Source organism: Geotrypetes seraphini, chromosome 9 (assembly GCF_902459505.1).
Source record: "Geotrypetes seraphini chromosome 9, aGeoSer1.1, whole genome shotgun sequence".
In the NCBI taxonomy this organism is placed as follows: Eukaryota; Metazoa; Chordata; class Amphibia; order Gymnophiona; family Dermophiidae; genus Geotrypetes; species Geotrypetes seraphini.
This window is the reverse complement of record NC_047092.1, coordinates 132942739-132958371: the sequence shown is the minus strand read 5'-3', so window position 1 is coordinate 132958371 and position 15633 is coordinate 132942739. Positions and strand designations below refer to the sequence as shown.

The 15633-nt window shown below is 41.7% G+C and overlaps 1 protein-coding gene across 1 annotated transcript in view; it reads left to right on the top strand.

Moving 5' to 3' along the window:
* Positions 1–15633, top strand: part of LOC117366433 (glypican-5-like) — a 944740-nt gene that overhangs the window by 156036 nt on the left and 773071 nt on the right. The window contains exon 3 of the mRNA XM_033957771.1: positions 12596–13290. Coding sequence (XP_033813662.1) covers positions 12596–13290 — 695 coding nt within the window. The remainder of the gene's footprint in view (positions 1–12595; positions 13291–15633) is intronic.

Here is a 15633-nt window from a genome sequence, read left to right as displayed (position 1 = left end):
TCAGGTAAGATTTGCCTCTGTGGATGATACCAAACTCTGCAATAGAGTAGACAGTGAATAACATGAAGAAAGACCTGGCGAAGCTTGAAGAATGGTCCGAAATTTGGCAGCTAAATTTAATGCTAAGAAATGCAAGGTCATGCATTTGGGCTGGAAAAACCTGAGGGAACGGTACAGTTTAGGGGGTGAAGAACTTATGTGCAAGACAGAGGAGTGGGACTTGGGTGTGATTGTATGTGATGATCTTAAGGTGGCCATACAGGTTGAAAAGGTGACGACAAAAGCTAGAAGGATACTAGGGTGCCAAGGGAGAAGTATGGCCAGTAGGAAAAAGGAGGTATTGATGCCCCTGTATAAGACTTTGGTGAGACCTTATATAGAATATTGTGTATAATTCTGAAGGCTGCACCTTCAAAAAGATATAAAAAGGATGAAGTCAGTCCAGAGGAAGGCTACTAAAATGGCGCTTGGTCTTCGTCATAAGGTGTATAGGGACAGACTTAAAGATCTTAATTTTTATACTTTGGAGGAAAGGTGGGAGAGGGGAGATATGATAGAGATGTTTAAATCCAAAATATCCCCAAAATGTTACTCACCAGAAGTGAGCGGCTTTCCAGAGATCCACATTTAATTCTAACAAGTTGGAAAAAAGCCTCAAAAAATAGTTGAGCAACGCAGCAATCGGAAAAGATTTCAAACTGCTATCCTTTTTTCATTGCAATTCAACTTCAAAACTTCCAGTATATTAAACTCTTAGTGACCATTAAAGATCACATTAAGTCTTTTAATCAGATAATTTTGATCCTCAGAGGGCTAAACCACCCCAATGGTTCATGTGAAACATATCACAGAACCCGATCTTCACTGGATCAACTTAACTTATTTTTTTCCCCTTAATTATTACTTTTTTCATTAATTGTTTCTTTTAAAGATCATAAAAAAACTCCACTCAGAAAATGTAACATCAACAGAGTAATACACCCATCACTGTGCACAGGTATTCACTTGCAAAAGAAAAACTTTACTTAGCTTAGATGCATAGTAGCAAATGCTACAACTTCTCTGTTGGCACCGTCTTTTTCTCTTTACTGGCGTGTCTTAGATCAGGAAAACGCCGCTTTTAAAAAAACCATGCTCTACTGCTCCGACAAGGCCTTGTTTCACTGTTTGCTGGCTGCTTCAGGGATTCTCAACAGCAATTCTATGGGAAGCTGTTCAACTCTGGTGAGTAACATTTTTTAGATTTTTGGGATATTTTTTGTTACTACGTAATATTTTCTTGAGAGACGTTTAAATACCTACATGATGTAAATGCACATGAGTCAAGTCTCTTTCATTTGAAAAGAAGCTCTGGAATGAGAGGGCATAGGATGAAGTTAAGAGGTGATAGGCTCAGGAATAATCTAAGGAAATACTTTTAAGGGTGGTAGATACATAAGGGTGGTAGATACATAAGGGTGGTAGATACATGGAGCAGTCTCCCTGAAGAGGTGGTGGAGACAGAGACTGTCTCTGAATTCATGAATGCCTGGGATCTCTTAGAGTAGGGGTGTCCAACCTTTTGGCTACCCTGGGCCGCATTGGCCGAAAAAACAATTTCTGGGGCCTCACAAATGCTGCAGCAAGACAGAGGAGGGAGCTGGCAAGATGGTAAACATCCGAGGGCAGCAGAAGAAAACACTGCATCACTCTCGACCAGGGCCTCACAAAATATTTCACGGGGCCGCATGCAGCCCTAGGGCCGCAGGTTGGACACCCCTGTCTTAGAGAGAGGAAGAGATAATGGTTATTGAAGATGGACAGAATGGATGGGCCATTTGGCCTTTATCTGCCATCATGTTTCTGTATTTCTTTGTTAGCTTTCCCAGGTTGAAATGACCCCTCACATTTTTGCTAGCTCAGAGAAGCTTATGTGGCTTCAGGTGAATGGACGTCTCTTCTTCCCTTCCAGTGTGATTGGATCCCTAATCACAAAAGAGCAAAGAATAGGGAGTATATGTGATGACAGCCTAAGAGTCTGCTTGAGAATTTCACTCTTCTTGCTAAGCTCCCTGAGTTTGGGACAGGGTTAGGTGCTTAAAATACTTTTTACTTGTCAAAGTTTTTTTTGCTGTAATTGGTTATAAATACAATAAACAAAAAGGTTGGTGATTTGAGGGCCTTTATACTAAGCTGCATTAAGTAGCTAGCAAATGGTTTGCCACATGGTAAAAATTATCATTATATATTATTTTATTTCTCTCCTGAGAGCCCTCCATGGCACCCTAGATATAATCACAAATGTGCACTTAAAAAGAAGGGCTTTAGTAGCCTTTTAAACTTAACTAACAAGAGTTTCTGCCAAATACCTGATGGTAAATTGTTCTAAAGCACCAGACCCAAAAAAGAAAATGATAAATGACAAGTGCCTCTATGGATATAGCCTGTGCTTCCATCATCCTTGTTTGCTAATGAGTTTTCTATATCTCTCACATTTGTTCCTTGCATTGCTGTCTAGTCTTGCTTTGACTTGTTTTGTCAGTTTGCCTTGGCCAGTCATACATCCATTTTTCTCTTCAGCTGTCCAAGTCTTTAACAGTGCAGACTTTATGGCTCTAAACAGCTTATTCCCTCTCTGCATTTCTATATTGGGTTTCAATGAGCCTTAAACGATGGAAGGTGGATTATGTTAGAATAACATTTCATATTACATTTAAAGTCATGGTTAAGATACTGGGGAAGTCTAGTTGTATTGAAAGTGATAGTGTTTGTTTTACTGAGGCTTTTCCCCCCTTCTTTATTATGTGATAAAGGCTAATAAATAAGTAATTTTATAAGATGTTTGAGTTTATACAGCAGTTTTTTACATGTTCAAATAGGTACATATAAAGTTGCTTTGCAATAACATAAATGCTTGAAAACATTGCACCTATTCATCCTACATGAGGCACATTATAGAAAGTGCATGTATAAAGCAAAAAAAAAAATAAAAATTGTGTATCTGCGTCTTCATATGATTTTGTGATGTAAAATCACCAGTTCTCCCCAGAATGAATGTGGAAACACTCAAATATGCAAATGGTAGATAAATGGCCATACATCTGAAATAGGTAAACATAAATTTGCAAAGGGGCTATGCCGTGAGATTCTGTTGAAAAAAAAGACTTGCATGCCATTGGAAAATGAGGCTAAATATGCATTCCACACCACTGTTCCCAGTCAAATGTCTAGGCTGAATTTGCATTTGACGAGATGCATGTTATATGTCCCCTGCAAAGCAGGCCTGTTTACCCAGATAAAATACCCATGTAAAATGCACTGTGCAAGTCACTTAATTCCCCCTATTGCCCCAGTTACATGAGATAGATTGTAAGCTCACCAGTTGAGAAAGGGGAAAATGCTTGAGTACCTGAATAAATTCATGTAAACCGTTCTGAGCTCCCTTGGGAGAACGATATAGAATATTGAATAAATAAGTAAATAAATAAATGTACCATATATACTCAAATATAAACCAGATTTTTGGGGCCCAAAAATGGGATTCTTGGTTTATATTTGGGTCAACACTGACCCGGCCCCCTCCCAAACCTGTTGCAGGCCTCTGCTGAGCCTGCCCTGAGACCTGGTGGTCCTGTGATGGCTAGGACAGGAGGTATCCCTCCCGCCTCCTCTCCCAGCTGATTCTAGAATTTTTACCTCCCTCCCACCTCTTCCACATACATTTATTATCCCTAGTGGTCCAGTGGCGAACTGTGCCAGGAGCGACCTTCGCCCCTAGCTGATTGGCTGCCACGAGTTACCTTGGTTTATATTCAGGTCAGTTTATATTCCATGTGGTGGGAGATACATGGGTGGTTAGACTAGAGGTCACTTGTCAACATGACCATCTAACCCAGGGGTGTCAAAGTCGATCCTCGAGGGCCGCAATCCAGTCGGGTTTTCAAGATTTCCCCAATGAATATGCATGAGATCTATGTGCATGCACTGCTTTCAATGCATATTCATTGGGGAAATTCTGAAAACCCGACTGGATTGCGGCCCTTGAGGACCGACTTCGACACCTGTGATCTAACCCAATGGCCATGAAGTAGGGTAGCTGTGCAGTGAAATACCTATCCATGCTTGCAAAAGGGCTGGAACCTACATGAGCACACTAGCTTGAGGCCGCATGGAGCTACAACAATATGTTCTCAATCCCACACAACATTTCCTTTTGTTTTCATATATGAGCAAATTTGCTGCCAAGAAGAACAAGAAATAAAGTAGCACCCTAGCAGCCCTCATCATTGTAAATCAGAGCCACCTCTTTTAGACTGATCTTAGAAGAACCTCCGAGTAGCAGCTGGGCATTTCTGGGACGAAATCCACAAGGCCCTAAGACGCAATGTGTCCCAATTCATGCTACCTCTGCTCTCCATTAGGGAAGAGTCAGTACAGGCATGGCACACAGGCAACCACAAATGTGAATGAGTATGATGCCCAAAGTTAGCTACTCACCCAAAAGAGTTCCAATCCACCCCATTTGCCATGCTTGAAGTTATGACATGACAAGGCTGCTATCAACATAGAGATGGCAAAACTATGTAGACCTAGGCAGTATTCAGCTAGCCTTCAACACCTCTTGTGACATGCTTGTCACCCTGTTATCCACAAACATGATGTGCACACTGAGCCCAAGACAGTATGCATTAATGTAACGTGCCCCAGTTAGGATTAAATAGTCTCCTGTCGTACATGGTAAAGGTGATGCTGATAGCTGGGGCAGCTTAGATATAAACAAGAAATCTATGACATCAACCTAAAATTAACTAATCTCAAAAACTGGTTTAGAGATAACATTTTATCTTTAAGTACATCTAAATCAAACTGTCTACTCTTCCCATGGAAAGAGGGCATTCACTTACCATCTGCAATCTGTATTGAAAATTGCCCGATTGAGTTAGTCTTCTCGACCAAAATTTTGGGAGTTATTTATAACAAGTTAAATTTTCACAATCAGATAAGTGCGGTAGTCAAGAATTGCTTTCATAAACTGTGAATGATTAGATCTCTAGCTAGTCTCCTGGAGCCCGCTTCCTTAAATATCTTACTGCAACTCTCTTTATAAAGTAATACTACAAAAAGAAATTTGATGACTTCAACTAATTCAAAATACCTGTATAAAAATAATCACTAACTTAAAAAAATATGACCACGTCACCCCTATTAACACATTGAATATTAAGGAATATAAGAATTCCAGCAAGGGTGATAGAATAAGAGATTGGAAATACAAGTTTAAGGGACCCATAAGTGTCATGATGGTCCCGAGATGATCTCGCTGTGGCTCCAATGCAGAAGATTGAGTACTGAACACTTATGAAATTAATTTAATAGCACACAGATTTTAGCATGATTATTTTAATCAAATTATTATCAATGCACATGATGACATGTATAAATATTTTTAACAATTATTAATAAGAAAATTTGCTTATTAATCATACATACTGTCTTGTTTCTATTGCAAAAATTTATAAGAAGTCTCCTCTGACCATTTGGCCATTTATTGACTGCTCATCAAGAAGCTAAGTGCTCTTTTTTGATTGTGTCTGTGCTGGCTTGGTCGATTCTGGACGTAGTACCTCCCTTGGATGGGGGTGAGGGGTGGAGATATCTAAGTACTCACTTTGTTAATAGCATTATTGTACATTATTTAAATTGTTCACTTTTTAGCACACTAGTTAGTGCACTAGGTGGAAAGGTATTATTTATTCACGGGGTAGCCCAGGGATATTTTGCAGATAATACCCTTTTGGGTGTATGACTGTGTCAGCTGGCGCTATAAGGCATGTCCCTATTGTGGGCTGTGTGACTGAGGGCTTCCCCTTACAGAACAAATTATTCAGGATTAGGGGAGTGTGTTCGTTGGGAGCTATCTCTCCCTCCCACACTCTTTTTTGGGGGGTCAGAGGAGATGTCTTATAAATTTTTGTTTGAATTCCAGTACTCTTCTTGGGTTTCTTGGGTTTCATTTGTTTCTATTGCAGACATTTACATCCTTCTGGACCTTTAGGTCCTCAATATTGTTGCTTCATAAAGGGAAGCAACAGTCTGAGGGAGGAGTGGCCTAATGATTAGAGCTACAGCCTCAGCACCATGAGGATGTGGGTTTAAACCCAGTGCTGCTCCTTATGACCCTGGGCAAGTCACTTAATCCTCCATTGTCCCAAGTTCGTTAGGAATATTGTGAGCCTGCCAGAACAGATAGGGAAAATGCTTGAGTACCTGAATGTAAAATCCACTTAGACAACTTCTCTTCCTCTTCCGAACTCATCTTTTATGAAAGCACCGAGTTCTTCTCAGGCACTTAGTTTAGATTGTGAGCCCAGATTGGGCCAGAGAGGGCAATTTTAATGTGCCTATCATATTACTAGCTTATTGTTCTTTATGTTGTAAGTCATATAGAATTGCTGGATATGTGGGCTATAAATATATAAATAAATAAATAGATAGGTGGTATATAAATATAAATAACTAATAAACTTGGAATGACTGGCTCAGGAGAAAGGTCAGTCAGAGTGGTGAATGAAGGATGCCTAACTAGTACCAGTATATGACTTCATGCATTCATGACAGATCCTGACCCTCATAGGACTTGCATGCAGAAAATATCACAGTCAAGACACAATGTACACTGTGGTCTGCAGACATGGCTCCATAATTGTATGGGCTTGTAAAGTGCCACCAATCATTGGCATTAACACAGACTGACTGAATGAATGAATCATGTATAAAGGAGATAGGGGGCACAGGTGAGGGTAAAGGAGCATAGAAAGAGGGCAGATGCCATATAGAAGAGGGAGAGGGCAGACGGTGGATAGAAAGGGCAGATGCTGGATGGAAGGGAGTGAAGAGAAGATGAGGAAAGCAGATACCAGAAACGGCAAAGGTAAAAAGAAAAAAAATGTAACTTTTTTCCCCCCTTTGGGATAAAGTAGTATTGTATTGTGGGTGGGGATGTGTGAGGCTTGGGGGGTATGGTAGGGCTGGGGGGGGGCAGGGTTGTATCCTCTTTTTTGGATGCTCAAATATGGTAACCCTACTTCTAACAGATCCGGAGGAAGGTAGCCATTCTGGCCATTACCCAGTTCTAAAAGGGAGATTAGAGGCCACTTCTGGGCCAATCAGGGCCTTAAGCCCCTCCTCAGTGCATCCCACAATGCACCAGGAAGGGGAAGTCCCACCATTCAGTGGGGGCAGGTCTGCTGGCCGGAGGGAGTAAGCATCCCTCTTGCCGGCCAACTAAAAAAGGTACTTGTGGGGTCCAGGTGGGCTTGGGGGAGCGGGATTCCAGGGATGTCTCAAGGGGGGGTTCTGGCAGGAGGGACTGGGCATCCTTCTTACCAGGGGATGTTTCCGTTTGGGGGGTTTCTAGCAGGAGGGACCGAGCATCGCTCCTGCCAGTGGATGTCTTGGTGGGTGGTGGCAGGAGGCTGGCCTGGAACTTCCTCTCTGACGTCAGAATTGACGTCGGGGAGAAGGCTTCTGGGCTGGCGCCTGGACATGCCTTTCCTGCGGTTGTTGTGGCTGCGGCGGGCCAGGTGGGGGGAGCAGAAGAATCAGCGGTAGGCTAGGCTTTGGAGGGAGGGAGGCAGGCTGGCTGGCTTTGGCGTGGCAGGGAGGGAGGGAGGTAGGCTGACTGGCTGGTTTTGGGGGAGTGGGTGGGACAAAGGCTGGAAGGCAGTGAGGGGGACATAGGAAGGAGGGAGGGAGGAATGAGTGAAAGAGGCAGAGAAAGGGGGGGCGCGGGTTATAAGTAGAAGAAAGACTAGAAAAGAAAGGCCTGGCGGGGCAGGGTAGGCCAGGGTGGTAGCAAGTGTTGAGTTTTTCTCTTTCAAAAAGGGGTGGGACTGAAAATTAATAGATGTCCCGTTTTGATGAAAAAAAATAAATGGTCATATTACACATACCTGTACAGGCTCAAGGCGACTTACAATGTAATGAGAAAAAAAAGGTTACATATGATAAGGAGGAAAAGGGGAAAAAGGGGAGAAAGATAGGAAGTAGAGAGAGAGAAGCTTGGTCAATATCAAGAGAATACTGAGTGTTCATGTAGAGTTAATTTGTTGATGAGAGTTCAGTTATCAAATAGAAGGGTCTTCAATTTTTTCCAAAATGAGGTTTGGTTGGAACTAGGCCTGGAACTGGATCATTTGGCAACTCTGAACATGTCATCCCTCATGTAACACAAATGTTGACTAAAAACACAGCTTCCCTTAACAGGGCTACCAAGTTTTACGCAGTTCCAGGAAAGAGACTTTTTGGACAGTCCTGGGTTTTTGATTAAGATATTGGAAAAAAAGTGGAATTTCCACAGCTCGAGGATTTTGTAGTATAAGAGGACATTTTAGATATATATCAATATGACCTAGGGTTACCAGATGTCTGGATTTTTAGAGGGCTGTCGGGGCATCTAGATGGGTTTTCAAAACCTGCCAATTTGTCCGTATTTTGAAAACTGATGGGAGCTTGAGGCTGCATTTGGAGGGCATCCTTGTGCATGAGCAGATATGATGTGAAGACATCACATGCACACGCACATGCGTGTGACATCATCGCATTGCATCTGTGCATGTCCAGATACCCTCCAGATGTTGCCCTGAAGAGATGAGGTTTGTGTAGGGCCGGGATAGGGGTAGGGATGGGGGCGGGGCTGTGGCAGAATGAGGTGGGGCTTCTCCTCTACCCGAACTGCTGCGATCCTTTTAAGGAATTTTTTCTTACAGACATAACTGAGGGGTAGTAATGATTTTTATTGTAATAAGAAATGGCTTCACATGTGGAAAAATGACCATGCCTTTGCTAAACTAAAGCCCTAATGGTTATCTTTATGGCTTGCTCATTCTATGAAATAGGAAAAATATTTTGCTGTAATTAATACATTTTTAAATGTAAGTAGATTTTGTTCAGTACATTTTGATATGTTAGAGGTGGGATTAGTACTTAGACGTTTGGCAGGGACAATCAAACCTTTAAGGAAACAGTCTTAGACTTATAGAGCTAGACCTGTTTCAAACATGCATAAGGGTCAATAAGGTGCCCAAACTGACAAGATGACCACTGGAGGGATTAAGACATGAACCCCCCCCCCCCCCTTTTACTCCCCAGTGGTCACCAACCCCCTCCCACCATCCAAAGTTCTTTAAATAAAAAAGCAATACTGCCCAGCCTATCTGAATGGCTTGCCATCAGCGGATCATGGCAGGGGAATCCCGATCAGCTGAGCTGGTTTTATGCAGTCCTACTGGCTCAGCTGATTGGGGATTCCCCTGCCAGGATCAGCTGAACCGGCAGAGAGAATGCGATTCCTCTCTCCCTCCCTCCCTCCTTCACACCCACCAATCCCCCCAGCCCTCCTCCACAGAAAGCCACTGTCCTTCGAGCCCCACACCCCTCCCCAAACATCTTCAGATGTCCCCCTCAGTATCACACCCTAGACATCACCCAACACCCCTAAAATCCCCTGGCACCCCCATATTAATCAGCACTCACATCATCACCCGACACCCCCCAATATCCCCAACATGCCCCATACCTTCCGATGAAAAATTGGCAGGAGGGAAGTTCATGCCCTCCTGCCGATAGGGCTGCCTCTTCAGAATGATGGGCCTTCCCCTCCTAATGTTTCTTGGGATTCTGTGGGAGGGGCCTAAGGCACTGATTGGCTCAAAATGGAAGGCCTGCCATTTTGAGCCAACTAATTACAAGAATGGCCTAAAAACAACATAATCAAGAGACGGGGCCGGATTCTTTATTGGATACCTGGTCTCAGAAACCACCCTAGCGGCTTATGAGAATCACACATGGGCGTCCTATATAGAATTGCATCTGTTCTCATAGACAAACCTGCCTAACCCCATGCCTAAACCTGCCTAACCCCATAATTCTCTAACCAGTGTCCATGTCACAGACTCCAGTTAGAGAATTGGGTTGCTGCTGAGCTGATTGCAGCAAGGGAATCTCCCTCCCGCGATCAGTTTAACAACTGCAGTAAAGAACTTGTCCCCCACCCCCGCAAAGACTACCGGCAGGAGGGGTGTCCAGTCCCTCCTGCTGGAACCCCTGAAGCCACTTCCTCCACCCATGAATGTCTACGGCAGGAGGAGTGCCCAATTACTCTTGCCGTCACCACTAAGACATCCCCTGGCAGGAGGGATGCCCAGTTCCTCTTGCCAGAACCCTCCAGCCACCCGAGATATCCCCACCCCCGAGATATCCCCGGCACCCTGACCCCCCCCAGCCCCCACAAGTACCTTTTTAGTTGGCTGGCCAGAGGGATGCTTACTCCCTCCACCTAGCAGGCCAGCCTCCACTGAATGGCAGGCCTTCCCCTTCCCGATGCATTGTGGGATGGATCGGGAAGGGGCCAAAGGCTCTGATTGGCCTCGGTGCTTAAAGCCTCTCAGAATTTAGGAAGTTGGTTGGTTGGACTGAGAACTTTTCAGCACCCCCTTGTAAACAGGATTCCGATTGGCCAGATCCCTTAGACCACTCCATCTCAGAATGCACTGAAAGAGAGGCCTAAGATTCTGGTTGGCCAGATGCCTAAGGCTCCTCCTATGGGAGGGGCCTTAAGTGCCTGGGCCAATCAGGGCCTTAAGCCCCTCCTCAGTGCATCCCACAATGCACCAGGAAGGGGAAGTCCCACCATTCAGTGGGGGCAGGTCTGCTGGCCGGAGGGAGTAAGCATCCCTCTTGCCAGTCAACTAAAAAAGGTACTTGTGGGGTCCAGGTGGGCTTGGGGGAGCGGGATTCCAGGGATGTCTCGAGGGGGTGGTCTGGCAGGAGGGACTGGGCATCCTTCTTACCAGGGGATGTTTCCGGGTGGGGGGTTTCTAGCAGGAGGGACCGAGCATCGCTCCTGCCAGTGGATGTCTTGGTGGGTGGTGGCAGGAGGAGCCATTCCTCCTGCCACAGACATTTGAAGTTGGGGAGGCAGCTTCAGGGCGTTCTGGCAGGAGGGACTGGGCATCCCTCCTACCTGGATTATTTTAGGGTTTGGGCATTCCTCCTGCTGGTCAACTTTGTGGTGGGATCGGTTCTCTGCTGTGGCTGCTAAACCAATCGTGGCAGGGAGATTCCCTTACTGTGATCAGTTCAGCGGCCGCATCTATTAGAAATGTAGGCCTACATTTCAGGCACCACATCTGGGTGAAACCACGCCCATGCTTAGCCATGGGTGAGCTTAGACATCCCTAAGCGCCTCCCTAAGTTCGCAAAGACACCTACAATGTAGGCAGTCTGCCTCAGGGTATTTTTTATTTTAAGCATGCATCCCGATTGGCTGGTCCTACAGTGGTAGGACACCTACTGCCATCTACAATCTGGACGCCATTTATAGAATTTGCCACAGCCTGTCTAGTTATAGAATCATCTAATGCTTTCCATTTATTAAAACATCGACTAATAGTCCTACACTTCTTGGCTGCAGCCCCTTTATATTTCTGATAGTAAATAAACAAGTTTCCACCAGTAAGACTTACCCCTTCTTTTACTAAGGTGCACTATGCTTTTTAGCAAGTGATAAATATTAATGTTCGTTAATTACACGCTAAATGCTAAACGCTAACGCATGCATGTTATCCTATGGACGTGTTAGCGGTTAGTGCACACGTTGATTTAGCGCGCACTAAACGCATGCTAAAACACTTAGCATACCTTAGTAAAAGAGGACCTTAGTGATTTTAGAAGCAGACTTCCACTTTTTGGGAATTCTATATTCTTATCTATCACACATCTAGGTTAATATTGAGATGATTATTGTATAGTTTTTCTTGGTATCTGTATGTTTTTTGTTTTTTTTTTTCTTTTTGTTCTCCACTTAGAACTATTTGGTTTAGTGGATTATAAGTCTTAAAATTAAATTAATCCTTTTACAGTCTGTATTGTTGAAATAAAGGTCAACAATTTGTGGGTGATGCATTTTTATTGGACTAACTCAATACATCTGTCATTGTTTTTTTGAGAACTTATAGGTATTATTGATTCTGCTAAGCTTGAGGTTGTCTGCATATGTCAGGATGTTTCAGGTTAAATTATAATTATGGCTCAATAAAGGATGGGTAAGTGTGTGGGGGGATTCAAAGAGGTGTCAGCCAGTAAAACATACAGTTGGTAATATACCTGGGGATGCTGAAAAGTTCTCAGCCTAACTGAGAATGATATGGATATGGTTCCATCAATGATATGAAACAATGTCAAAACATAGCATTTCGTTTCTGCAGATTGGCACTTAATGAAATAAGATAACACACTTTTCAGTTACAGTGGCAATAATTTAGGAAGTTGGTTGTTTGGGCTGAGAACTTTTCAGCACCCACTTGTATTGTTTAACTTAATAGATAAGCATCTACCTAAATATTAGATGAGTTGAAAATGCAAGTTATGCTTTCATTTGCAATGATATAGAAAGTTAAATAATAATTTTATTATATAGAGCCATGCTTTATATTTTAAGTTTGCAGCTCATGAAAAAAAGTTGATCCATCAACATTCTATAACTGTTACACCATTAATTTTGCTCTGATATAAAATTGTGTCTTATTTTTTTGTTATATATCTTTCTTTTTTTCAGAGACCTTTGAGACCATGATTAGCTTTGCTATCAATCACACACAAGCACTGTTTGACACAACTTATCAAACAATGGCAAAGGAAGCTGTGGAACCAGTTAAGGAACTCTTTATGGATCTCTCTCTTTATATATTGGGTGCTGAGACAACAGTGGAGGGTGCAGTTTCACGGTTCTTTGATAGTCTTTTTCCCTTGGTTTACAGTCGACGTATAAACCCAGGAATTACACATTTATCAGAGGAATATGCAGAATGTCTTCGGCAAACAAGAAAGGAAATAAATCCTTTTGGACCCTTCTTCAAAGCAATGGTTGCTGAATTATCAAAGTCTGTGTGGGCAAGTAGAATGTTACACCGTGGCCTAAATATGGGTATTGAAGTGATAAACACTACGGAGCATATTACTATAACAAAGGATTGCAACAAAGCATTGGTAAAGATGCAGTACTGTCCACATTGCCAAGGTTTAACACTAATCAGATCCTGTGTTGGATACTGCCTGAATGTAATGAGAGGTTGCTTAGCTGGTGTGGCAGAGCTGGACCCTTACTGGCGAGAGTACATTGCCACAATGGAACATTTAACAAATGAGATGGTTGGGTCACACGAGGTGGAGCTTGCATTGCTGAGGGTGAGATATGTAGCCAATGAAGCCATTCTGTATGCACAATTGAATGGGCCTCAGCTTTCAGCCACAGTAAGTACTTGGAGACCGGATTGTTTATATGTGTTCTGATATCTCAGAGAAGGAAATACACAATAAGATCAAGTCTGTGATTGATGACTTTTTATCCACTGATTGTATAAACAGGCGCCCAAATACGAGGGGATGCAGAAATGTTCTCAGTCCAACCAAGAAGAGAATGACATGGATATGGTTCAGTCATTGATTTGAAACAATGTCAAAACATAAAATTTCATTTCTGCAAATTGGCACTTAATGATTTCAAATATATTTATTGAATTTTCAGAACAAAAACAGAAATACATAAAGAACAAAAGGAATAATGAACAAGTGAACAAATAGGCTCAAAAGAACCAACCAGATATCCAGACAGTACAAAATACAGAATGCATTTAATAATGAAATAAGATAACACTCTTTTCAGCTACAGTGGTAAAATAACACTCAGAATTTAGGAAGTTGATTGGTTGGGCTGAGAACTTTTCAGCACCCCCTTGTAAACAGATAAAGCAGAAGTAGATTTTCAGTTGAGTTTGCTAAAAATACGAGTCTGTTTTACAAATATATCTTTCTCTAACTTTTTGTTGTATAGGTATTAGTTCTATGATTTTGTTCGTAGCCAAGTGAAGGGAAGTCTCTAATCTTGGCACCTGCATTTATGCACCCTTTGAACACAAATGTTTAGAATAGTAGCACTTGTGTATATAAGCCTACACTTACCTACAAAAGCACCAGCAGAGCACTTAAGTGTTATTCTGCAAATACTGTACCTGATTAACTTAGCATGTGTTTGCAGCTATTCAGTAATTAGAGAAGGCACATTAAAGGTATCATGTCACTGAGTTGTTTATTAGATATCATTGGCTTCCAATAAAATATTATATTGATTTCAAAATTGTAGTATTGTTATATAGAAAGTTATTTGAGTTGACTCTACCTTATTGTCTTTGCTGGCTGTACCCTACATTCCTAATAGATTCTTAAGGTCATTAAGGGATAATAGAATGGTGGTCCCACTTATTTGTAGAGCTACAAGTTGAGACCTGCTCTCTTCTTCAAGCAGATTGTACATTCTTTTGAAGGGCCCCAATTCTTTGGAATGGAATTCCTAATGATTTATTGAATTTAAAGGCATTTTTTTAAATTAGCATTTTGTCTATTTATTTATTTAAAACATTTGTAGCCCTCTTATCGAACATCTATGTGAGTAACAGCAGCACATACATAGTTAAAACAAACATGACTGTACATAAAAGACAACATATAACCTACTATCCAAAACCTGTGCTTAAAACTGTTAAGGCAGTAAACTACCAATTTAAACATTACTCATGTTTGGAAAAGCCAAGAAAAAAAATATGCTTTCAGGCTATTCTGAAAAACTAAAAAGTCAGGAATTAGACAAATGGAGTCTGGAATTGAATTCCATAATGTTGGATCGGTCTATCATGTTAAGGGATATCTGATTTTTCTCTTTTATGGATTTAACCAGATATGCATTTGGGTTAGAATAAGAAGGAAAGAAAATAATAATAATTTTTTTATTGTTAGTTATTTTTATGAGAGTAAAATCTTGAGTGATTGGAGATACTTTTACTATCTTTTATTGGAGTTAAGATTGGTCTGTTTTTAAACATTGTAAACTGCTTCAACCATTGATGTACCTAGGTGGTATATTAAGTATTTTAATAAACATAAATTAAAAGTGGAGCATGGGGAAGATGTGGTTGGGGTGCCCATTTACACACAACTTATAGAATATTGATGGTATGAATAACATGAGGAAGGACCTAGTGAAGCTTGAAGAATGGTCTGAAATTTGGCAGCTAAAATTTAATGCTAAGAAATGCAAGGTTATGCATTTGGGTTGCAAAACCCAAGGAATGGTACAGTTTAGGGGCTGAAGAACTTATGTACATGACGGAAGAGTGGGACTCGGGTGTGATTGTATGTGATGATTTTAAGGTGGCCAAACAGGTTGAAAAGGTGATGGCAAAAGCTAGAAGGATGCTAGGGTGCATAGGGAGAGGTATAGTCATGTCTAATTGAAATATAGCTTGTTAGAAATATGGCAAAAATGTAATAAAATGATACTGTATCCAGTCATATGTTGTACTAATGGGTATAAGATATTGTCTGGATTATAATAGTTTAAATAACTTTTTTATTTTTTTATTTTTATTTTTTTTATATACTTTCAAGTATATAAAAAAAGTTATTTAAACTATTATAATCCAGACAATATCTTATACCTAATTGAAATATAGGCCAGCATTTCAATGGCCTACATTTCAGGTGCCTATCACAGTCCTAGGGAGATGCTTAGGGTCGCTTAAGCTCACCTAAGGCTACTTC